Consider the following 11,565-nt stretch of genomic DNA (forward strand, 5'->3'; position numbering starts at 1 on the left):
GTCAAAGGTCACCGAGGTCACGTGACATTTTGTCAAAAAAATTGTATTGCTAAGTTATCCCTATATACCAAAAATCAGACCTCTAGCTCTATTGGCTCGCTCAAAATTAGATATGTGCATAATTAATGAGGTACAAATCCGAGATATATGCGTGAACGGATGGACTCACGGATGGACGAACAGACGGACATGACCCAATCTATAAGCTCACTGGACTTCATCCGTAGGGACTAAAAATTGTGTCACTGCATCCTTTTTGCAATATGAATACGATGAAAAACTAAATTTTTATTTTTCGTGGCCTTATACATGGGAGTCTGTGGAGATCTGCCTTATACATGGGAGTCTATGGACGTGTAAACTAAAAATATGCAAATTTCACCACGATTTGCCCAAATTTGGGACCCAAATTTGGGAAAGGTCACTCCTATGCACTTCCATACCAAGTTTCCAATCAATCGGACTTGTGGTTTCAGAGCAGATTTCTTGACCAAAAATGGGAGAAAATTACAAAAAAATTCATGAAAAATAGCAAGTCCAAGATACTGACCCAAGATGTGCACAATCATTTCATGTCAGCCCAAAGTACTTACATGCTAATTTTTCATGTAATCTGCTCAGTGGTTATTGAGTTTTTTCAATTTGACTGTTTTTACATTTTTTCACTTAATTTGCATATTTTTGGCAATGACAACTTCATTTGAACAAAATCTCATCTACAGCCCATCATCCATGTACACACCAAATATCAAGATGAAATGTACAGCGGTTTTGGATTTTTTGATGTTGACGGACAGACATACAGACATACAGACACACAGACATACAGACATACATACATACAGACATTTCCTAGCCTATAAGAATAGCTTCCATTGCCATATATACATATGGCTATGGGAGCTAAAAACAGTCAAATAACACACACACACACACTATTGTGTTGGTACAGTTTTTATTTCAAAGAGCTCAACAAATCACACACAAAAAGAAATCTTTGAAATCTGGACCCTAAGAATTTGTGAGAACGCTCTCTGTTTGAGGCAGACAAGGATACCTTTGCTGAAAGCGACAAGGCTCTACGTGTACCTGTACTTTGTAATTAGAGAGTTTGTGTGTCCCTGACCAACTGCTGATAGTCATCTCACTACATCTGAACCACTGTAATAGAAGATCGCATACAAATCTTGCACTTTGCAGGAGCCAATCGTACTTCGTTTTTAAAAATACAATGCTGCTATCCGTGACAAAGTGGCGGGTTGTAAACCTCTTTCCTATTGGTCAGCTGTTCTAGCCGTGAGCAAGATTTTAACGTGATCTCATGTGGCAGTAGTGAGGTAATGATCAGGTAGCATGAACAGAAAAGGGCAAGCAAAGGTGGAAATGTTGCTATCACTACATCTGATTTTAATCAGATTGATATCTGACCTGCAATTTGGAATTCTTTGAACTAAATACATTGTAACTTTTTGCCATTGTATCTGTGGTATCACCCAACTGATCTCGGTGACAGGTGACATTATTTCTTGGAAATACGTGGGAAAGTCCAAAAAAAATATGCTGAAACAGTAATAAGCTTAACCTGGAAAGTCTAGATCATTCTGTCATTGCTGTCAGATCTTTGTGTTAAATAGACTGAAACCAGCAAATCCTAGTTGAAGTTTGGTGTTTAACAACATGGTCACGTCAATGCTATTTACATACAAAATTTAAGTTTCTGTTTTCTTGGTGCAATTGTACACTGAAGTCTACCGATCAATTTCTCCAAACACAACATCACAGGTTCCTGAAATAGAGAATAAGCAAACAGTCCATAAGGTGAAGCCTTTGATCATGTTCCATAGTTTAGTATCATGTGCCATGATACTGTTTATGCAACTTACAGCACAAGACCTTGCACGAACAGGAAGTATCTGGACTGGAGAATTGAGCCAGTTACAGAAGTTCAAGCCATCATCAAAACTTATTATGTCTTCCTTGCTTTGCATGTAGTGGATTGGCTGTTTGATTGCGGAACAGAGAGCCTATTGTAGCCACGGAGTCCAACGCTAAATTTCTTGCCTACTTAGAGTTCAGCAAACTCTCCATGCAACATTCTCGGGCTGATTTGCAGCGACTCGGAAGCTGATATCCAATTGGGTGGCTGAATCATACAGTTATAATAAAATAATACAAAAAGACTGCCTAAGTTGATAAGAATAAAGACAATCGACCAATCAGATATAACCTTCCAAGCATGCTGCACATCAGCAGGGATTCTTCAAGCATTTACAAAATAAAATAAATTTGGCTGAAAGGCCCAGTTGCTGTACCTTTTGAGTATTCTTTGTATGTTTCCTTTTTTGCATGTTAATTGAGAGTTCTTGTTCTACTCCTAAAGCATTTTCGAGCACATAGTAAAGTATAGCTTGTCCATAGTGAATTTATAAATTTATGATGCCCTGTTCTTGCTTAAATTTGAATTCTTGCTGAGACCAGAAGGCTGAGTTTTCAAACTGAATACTGTATATCACTGAATGCTTTGGGCACTGTACTTGGCATTCAAAACAAAACGGGAAAAATCATCAAACGTTATAGCTACTGGCCGTTTAACAATATATCACATAATGAACTTCAGGGCATTACACAGCCTTTATGTGCACACTTTGTCGTATTGAACAACTTACCAATAATTGCTACAACATCAGCTAACATGTGGCCCTTGGATAGCCTGTCCAGCCCAGCGAGATGTGCAAAGCCTGGCGCCTTGATTTTACACCTGTACGGTCTGCTGGTGCCATCGGAGACTAAATACACACCGAACTCACCCTGCAAGGAAAGAGAAGTTCTAGAAGTGTTTTTTTGCTTTGGGTAGTGACTATGACAATTTTGAATGTTTTTACTTGTGTTCTCACAGCATATCAATAAACGCCCAATTACTGGGACGACAGAAATGGTAGCAGTACTTCATAAACCATTTCACTATCTTTAAATTCTACCTCGTACTTCAGCCAGGTGGACCCAATATTTATCTGAGAAAAGCAAGTTGTTTTACCACAGATACGAAGAGGCCCTTTTTAATGACTAGCATATCTTACCTTGGGAGCTTCAATAGCAGTGTAGGTTGCACCTGGCGGCACCTGGAAACCTTCTGTGAAGAGCTTGAAGTGATGTATCAGTGATTCCATGGAATCCTGGGATGTACAAATCAATACATTACACATGTATCAGTTTTTGTCCAATCAAGTACAATACTGGTAGTGTACACAGTAACACTATGGTTAAGATCTCCTTGTGAGATCACTGGATTTCTCCTGAGGCTATCTGAATCCTTGCTGAGAAATGCTTACGTTGCTTTGATTGTAACCGAGCCGCACTGAGTGGTAGTACGATGTGTGTGTGTGTGTGTGTTGGACTAAAGTCATGCCAGATGGAAAGGTCACGGTCAATATTGCAATGAATTGGCTGAGTCAGTACAAGGAACACCAATACTTCTTTGTTGCTTGGTGGGTAGGTATCATACAATGTATGATGGAAATTCCCAGCGGAATTGCTGATTTTTCCCCATACAAGTTATCTGTATGGGATATACAGGTTCTCATCTAGGAATTGTCAGCAGTAAAGTATAGAATGATTCAGGCTGACACTATCTCCACATTTCATTGGTAGACTTTTCAAAAGCACCTTGATTTGATTGTATGGCAGACTTCGTTCGTGTACAATGTGCCTTGGGGACATATTGAGACTCAAAATTTTACAATTCTATTTCGGTCTACCACTTGTGGGGGCTCATTTTGAAAATTTGCCAGTATGTGAATTTCTTCCCATCTTATTTATTTGAAAATCAAAGTTTATCTTTCACTGTAGAGTTAACACAGAGATGGCAGCCATTTTGAATTTAGCATATCGGTAAATGTTGGGTAGTTTACCAAAACTGACCCCCGATTTTCATTCTTGTATTGTTAAGAATATGGTTGAAAGTTTCCTCCAGGAAAGTTTGAGCAAAAGTTTAAATCTTTCAATTGTCCAACGTGTACTACTTGCCATTGGTTGAAACATTGGCAAAATGGGAACAAGACATATTGTCTAAATTGAGTTGTCAACACTGTCAGGCGTAATTATCAGCTAGGCAGTAATATCATTTCAAACGAAATCAACTCTTCAGTGTTGAGACATTGTCTCAAAGGCGGTCATGAGTAGTCAAACCATCACCACACATCTGCATACCTCTCACTTAGAATGCATCATTTTGCAAGAGTTGTCTGTGCAGACCTGATGGTGGTGTTTTGACTAGGTCTGACTTTCACAGAGTTGATTTCTTTGTGACTGAATGATACCATTAGCAAGACAATAGCTATGCCTGGCAGCATTCACTCACACCTCCTCAAAATTTTGATGGCTTTGTCCAGTCCCTTTCTAACCGACGATTCACCGCATACCGCTATAACTGGCTTACCTTCATTTCAGCTCTGGAAGGCGGTGAGATCTTGTTGTCGTCCACTTTGATTTCCCCTTCCGGCATCATGTTCAGACACTGGTGAATGATGCGAAGGCTCTGCCTCATCTCCTCAACACGGATCAAGTATCTGCCAATCAGAATGCAGAATGCGATGAGGGCAGGGAAAATACGGAAATACGATGTACATACTGTACATGAAATGTGGCATGCATATACAATATTACCATACAATATCACAAATGCCCTTGTACATTTTGGCCAGTGGCCACAAGTACTGGAATACATATTGATATTGATACCATATGCTAAGCATATTACCACCATAGTCAGTATCTTTGATTAAGACACCGATTTTTACGAGGTATCGGGGATTGGGGTAGACTTTGCGAAAATAAACAAGAAGAATACAGCAGAGAAAAGAGGCTGTCTTCAATTCATTATAATAATGTCACTAACATCGCCTCAAATTTACATGGGTACACGATTTTCCGTAACACTGACGCTGAACCTGATCTGATGTAATCGTTACTTGAGAACACAGAAGAGCTATAGAAACCATCAGATGGCCATTCTTGTGACCACCTCAATGCAGAAAGTAACAGCAAAATAAACTTTGTATTACAGAAAGGAATGATACATTCGTCAAATGAAGACATGCATGTACTGGCATGTGCTTTGATCAAGTCACTCTCCAAGTCCAAGTTCACCAGGGGTATTTACGGTTGAAAAAGACCATTCTCTTGGAATGCTTGAGATCATTTTCACCTTGACTCTGAAAGAGCTACACTACTATATCAGTATCTATATATTAAAGTGATCTCCGCTACATTATACGTTGAAGACTTCCTTCCTAACATGTGGCTAGTGGTCAATGTCTTTAACATGCACTTGAAATGCAACATACATGCATGCACACACACAAAGTTTTGAATGGCAGTAACTGCACAGTACCTGTCATAACAGTCTCCATGCGTTCCAATGGGCACGTCAAATTCCACCTTGTCATAGGCATCATATGGCTGAACTTTACGCAGATCCCACTTGATACCAGAACCGCGCAACATTACTCCGCTGCAAAGAACCATACAATCATATTCATTGCTGTGTTTTACACAATATCAATAGTCTATCTTGGCACAATACAAAGGGGAATCAAAACCTCTCCTACCATGCAATCGTGAAACGCACATGTCAAGTTAGACATGACATGTGATACCAACCCATGTTGATAACCAACCCATGTTGATACCCAACCCGTAGTCTCCAACTTCAATCTTATTTACTTTTGTAGCATGTACAGTGACAATTATTTATGAGTGAGGTAAGTTCATGGAATGTCACCATGTGACATCCAGGCTGGTAACTTTAGAACAGTTGCCTTCCTGTATAAATCAAAACCTTCCCAGATAATGTAGACTTCAAGATCCGTCGCTCAAGGGCACTCTCTATGCTCCCAAAAAGCGCCCTCCAGTGACGGATCTTTTAGTCTATCGATAATGATGTCTTGTATACTGTACATGTATACATCACCTGCATAATTTCCATGTTTAGTGATCAAACTACACTGTTGTTAAGAAAGCAGACTTACTGATCATTTAAATTACCCTAACATCTGATTTCCAACGCTTTACAGGGCCAGCTGTGTCAGCTTTGGCCAGTACTGCATTCCCTTTTAGTTCACTGTGATGACCTATACAGAATGGTCAAGGTTGGAGTGGGTCTGGGTTGAAGTGGGTCAGGGTTGGAGTGGGTCAGGGTTGGAGTGGGTTGAGTAACATTCCACTACTGAAACTTTCAGAGCACCGATGAAGGCATCACGGAAAAAAACATTACCTAAATCCATAGTTGATGGCTTCTTCAGCGCTGATGACGCCAATATCTACTGTTCTTTGTTTCCATATTCTGTTTGCTGTCAACATCTGAAAGATGGCAAATGACTCGGTCACACCGAGAGGCAAAGGAACATGCAACGGTTGATAAACACTCATAGGGTATTAAACTTGAACTTTGGTGGTACAACACTTACATGTACAGGACACTGGTGTTATGCCCGAATGAACTTCATGACAGAGATTCCAACTCTCAAATTTTTACAAATCGTTTTCAGTCTCCACTTTTGGCAGGTCATTTCAAAGCTCTTGGTGTAAGAAAAATTTTCAGTGTTTCAGTTTTCCGAAAAATTTAAATTTTATTTTTCGCCACTGAGTAAACTCAGGGATGGTGAACATTTTGAATTTCCAACATTTGGAGATGTTTCATTAGTTCCAAACTTTGCTAGGTCACCCCTGATCTTTATTCCTGATTTGGTAAGAGAATGACGCTTGAAAATATCAATGAGGAAAGTCTGAGAGATTGTATGTCACTTTCAAGGCACATACTATACCTTAAATTTACTCAGAGTTCAAAGATGTCATAAGTATTCTCCCCAGGAACATCTGATAGTACAGCGGCTAATTTGCATAACAATTCGATTGTTATGTAAATGAATTTCAATTGTTTCATCAAAATTAAAGAGCAGCAGCCACTATGCTTTAAGGATGTACGAGCGGTACGCGCGCGTGGAATTTGTCACTTCCCATAGGATTACATTGAAATTTGCTGGAAAATCAATTTCTACTATTGTCATTTTCATGAAAATTTGCACAAAGCTCAGTCTAGAGAAATAAATAATAGTGATCAAATAAAATGATATGGTCACCGCGCTATCTTTTGAGATAAACAGCATTGAATTATTTCGTCCATAGAAAATGCATTGGTGAAAAAATGCTGACTCAGCATTTTTTCTCATAAATGGCAAAATTCATGGTCATGTATCTCAAAAACGAGCGCGGTGACCCCTATATTTTATCACACATTTTGATAATACTTACAAAGGAGAATCCAAAAATCGACAATTTAGGGAAATGACATTACTTTTAATCTTACCGATCGTACATCCTAAAGGCTCTGGGGAGCGCATTGTGTCATTTATCAGAGGGCTTACTGATTGTCATACGACCCACTTTACACACTATTACTTTCCTTCCTACCTCTTCTAGTTCATCAATTCGCTGAGAGTAACGCTTTGCCCAGTCGTAGATGTCGTCCATCAGACCCAGCGGCAAATCCTGTGAAACTCCGCCCGGTCGGACGTACGCAGCATGCATTCTTGCCCCCGAGACTCTCTCGTAGAACTCCATAAGCTGTTTGTGCGGAAGTTATGACCAGACGGTTACAAGGAAATCCAACATTTTTCAGTAGAATTCGATTTCTTGTGCTACAATGCTGACTGCTTGGATAACAATATTGAGGAAGTTTTTTATCTTGCACTCTGATGATTTGGAGAAACACAAAGTTGTATCCAATTGCCAGCAATAACATTCCGTGTCTCATACGATATAATGTGTAAAATCTGTTAGCTGAAATTCTTCATTTTACATAATTGCGGAGATAAAAGGTGTATAATTTCTAGTTTTCTTCTATAATACTTGAAAAATGTTATCAAAATTACAGATTCTACCCATTTAAAGAGTTTATATAGAAGCCTACAGCTTAATGAACCAATGATGACACTTCTTCAATACATTAATGCTGACTACACATAATCTTCACATGAGAATGTGGCTCAGCTGGCCAACCCTCTTGATTTTCCAAGCTGTGGAGAACACTGCAATGTAATTACAGATCTTGACATTTTCAAGTTTCTCTGTAAGCCAACACATGAATAGGACTACGTTCATACAAGTTACCTTTTTAGCATAATTTACATGTACAGCATAGGGCTGTTTGTATACAACTTCATATGGTATATTAATCTTTGGGGGGGGGGGGTGCTAGAGGGGTTAGCAGGGAGGAGTAATCTGACAGAGTACAATTACACATTTCTAAACTCTCACCTTTTCTCTTTCTTCAAAGAGCCAGAAGAATGGTGTCATGGCGCCAACATCAAGGGCGTGTGTAGTGATACCCATGATGTGGTTAAGTATTCTAGTGATTTCACCAAATAGCACTGTAAGAGACAGTGAAAACTGGACTCAGTCATTCACTGGGCCATTTGCATGGGACTCAGTCGGTCATGGGGCTATTTGCGTGGGACTCAGTCAGTCACTGCGCTATTTTCATGGAACTCAGTCAGTCACTGGGCTATTTCCATGGGACTCAGTCAGTCACTGGGCTATTTGTGTGGTGTCCGGCAGGTAATTAACCACATTGTAAAGCAGCTCTTCAAAGAAGTAAATATCTTCAAATATAGACAAGGACAGCCACTGATAAATACATTGAGGTACCATTTCCTTAATTACTTGGATACAAGTTAGTTGTAGGGAGTCTGAAAGTTGTCAACACAGACTGATGTTTGTGCCGCACATTTTGATTTTTCATGAAAAACAAGAAGACGAAAATTTCATTAAAACTACAAGCTTCAGAATGAATCCACACCAGTGGGAGATCAGACAAGTATTGTAGGATATTTGAGTGATTGAAAAACTGTCCCTAAATTGCTCCTAAACACAATTCAACTATGTGAAAATAGGATAAGCTCAGGAAAGCAACCCACCTCTGATGAACTGCGCCCTCATGGGGACCTCAATGTTTAGCAGTCTTTCAATGGCAATGGCAAAACACTGTTCGTTACACATCATAGACACGTAGTCAAGTCTGTCAAAGTACGGCAGGGCCTGCATGTATGTCTTGTACTCGATCAGTTTCTCTGTTCCACGGTGCAGGAGACCAACGTGAGGATCACATCGAACCACACTCTGTCAATACAATGTGTAATACATACGTTACTATTTCCATTTGAATTTCAGTGAAGTCTACAATTCACTTTGAAATTCACTTCTAAACATTCGGCATGAAGTCTGAACATGTACAGGCTGAGCTAACAATTTGAAAAACTGTGTATCTCAGCATGCTTTGCACAGTAAATGCAAAAAAGTGAAAAAATTGTCAAAAGTTACATGTTGCTTTAAAGGGCATCTGTTTTTGTTTCATAAACCGATTGTAAGTTATGTTTTTCAACTCCTCAAAGAGTATTGAAACACCTACACCATGCACGTGTAGGCTGTTAATACAGCGTCTATACGCACTGTCATTGTTTACATCTGAATTATAGACCGGACCAGAACTCACTTGTCAACAATAACAACACAGTTTACACATGCGGAGGCAGAGTTGCCAAGCTGAACACTGTGTATCTCAACATGCATCAGGAAGTAGAACAAGAAACAGCAAACAACAAATCACCAAAAAGTTTAATTTCCTGGCCATTTAATATTACAGTATTCTCACAAGAGCATAGAGTGGTGGTAACCACTCTTTAATTCTAGGTAAACAATAGAAACTCATTACCATAACAATTAAATTTATTGTTATGTAAATAAGCCATCACTCTAACAGAAAATCCTGGGAAGACTGAATATAGAATATTATTGTATCAATTATTACCTCCCCACTGAGTTCCATCACAAGTCTCAACACACCATGGGCAGCTGGGTGCTGAGGTCCAAAGTTGATGGTCAGATTGGAGACATCCTTCTCTGCTGGCGGGTCCCTGTCATCCCATGGCGGTGCAAGCCATTTGGATGTGGTCTCGTCTGGATACATCACAGCCTTCGCATACTGTTCCATGTCTTCTGGTGATGGTTGCCATTGTTTTGCTCCTCTGAAAATTAAACATGTACACGCTCAGAGAAAGGAGACTTTTTTTCGCTTGTTTTAAGTACTTTTTCATCCCAATATCTATTTTATTGGTTTGCAGAGATCGTCAAAGCATAGCTCAAGGTATTCGTGCATTCGTGTCCAACTTTTTGTAAAACTGCAACATATTGGATCTGTTGTTGTGCTTCACCAGTTTTAACCAACTTGGCTTTTTTGACAGTTTTTAACAAGGACCCCACTTCTGACTTATGTCAGCAAACTAACTAAGGCTACCTTGTGAAGTTGTGTATAAGAACCCACATATCAGGACATGGTATGTGTTTGGGGAAGCATGGGGGTAAACTTACATGTAGCCTTAATAGAACAATTACACAGGGTACATGTTAAACGACATCGGTGACGACATAAACACTGTGACGACATAAACGTTAAAATGCCGTCCGTAAACCTCAGTGTTCAATACGTTTGCAAATTACCAGGCAGGCAAGCACAAATCCAACGACATTGATCAAACAATTTTCTATGATTTGTTAACTTGTGATTTGGTTTGTTTAGCTATTTAACAAGCGACGATCAAAGCATACGCATCATCTTCTAATGGATGTAAATAGATGTACGAAGTGTTTTACCGGTGCATTTACATGTACGTTGAACTTGTGTAACCCTCAACATCCGGGAGACGAGCAGTCTGCGAGTGGACACAATATAAGCAGCGTTTTCCTCTACCCTGGTTTAATCTTTGATAAAATGACAACAAAGACTTACCGCGCTGCAGTAACGACAGGCAGTCGACTGAGAACGGGCGATTTTATGAACTTGTGTGCCGCATTCGGAGAGAATCTCCGTAGGCAGGTCCCTAGGATGGACGCCATGTTGGAGCAGGGTCACGAAAAGTTACTGTTTGGATTTTATTTACTCCAACGCAGAGACCTCGTCCAACGCTGGAGGCGCTGTTTACTATAGGTTGCACAAATTCGTCCTGAATACGATAAATTCAATCTTCTGTTGTCTACGACATGCAACTGAAATTATATTTGATTACTTTGATAAGTATATATGTATATATATATATATAAATATATATATATATATATATATATATATATATATATATATATATATATATATATATATATATATATATATATATATATATATATATATATATATATATATATATATATATATATATATAATATATATATATTAAAAATGATAACAAGTAGAACACAGGACTTAGGCGTTACTCAGAGTTTCACGCTACATGTGCTCTCTGTAGCGATCATCAGACGAATGGTTCAACTATATATATATAAATATATATATATACAATAAATATGAGAACACATCAAGTATGTTTGGTACCTATTACTCGAGTTTCACGCATACACGCGATCGTCAGATAGGTAGATTTTATTATAATAATAAAATATTTGAAATAAAATAAAATCTACCTATCTGACGATCGCGTGTATGCGTGAAACTCGAGT

General features: G+C 38.9%; 1 protein-coding gene across 1 annotated transcript; it reads right to left on the bottom strand.

The window, feature by feature from the left end:
• Positions 1-938: 938 nt before the first annotated feature.
• LOC139129714 (NADH-ubiquinone oxidoreductase 49 kDa subunit-like) lies at positions 939-10,992 on the bottom strand. The gene is made up of 11 exons (XM_070695391.1): positions 10,841-10,992; positions 9,863-10,079; positions 8,973-9,174; positions 8,314-8,426; positions 7,468-7,620; positions 6,272-6,357; positions 5,390-5,509; positions 4,436-4,565; positions 3,078-3,173; positions 2,667-2,808; positions 939-1,786 (listed from the first exon to the last, which is right to left on the bottom strand). The coding sequence occupies exons 1-11, from the start codon at positions 10,945-10,947 to the stop codon at positions 1,749-1,751; spliced, it is 1,404 nt and encodes a 467-aa protein (XP_070551492.1). The 5' UTR covers positions 10,948-10,992; the 3' UTR covers positions 939-1,748.
• Positions 10,993-11,565: the final 573 nt, after the last annotated feature.

The sequence above is a fragment of the Ptychodera flava genome, chromosome 3 (assembly GCF_041260155.1).
Source record: "Ptychodera flava strain L36383 chromosome 3, AS_Pfla_20210202, whole genome shotgun sequence".
Taxonomy (NCBI): domain Eukaryota; kingdom Metazoa; phylum Hemichordata; class Enteropneusta; family Ptychoderidae; genus Ptychodera; species Ptychodera flava.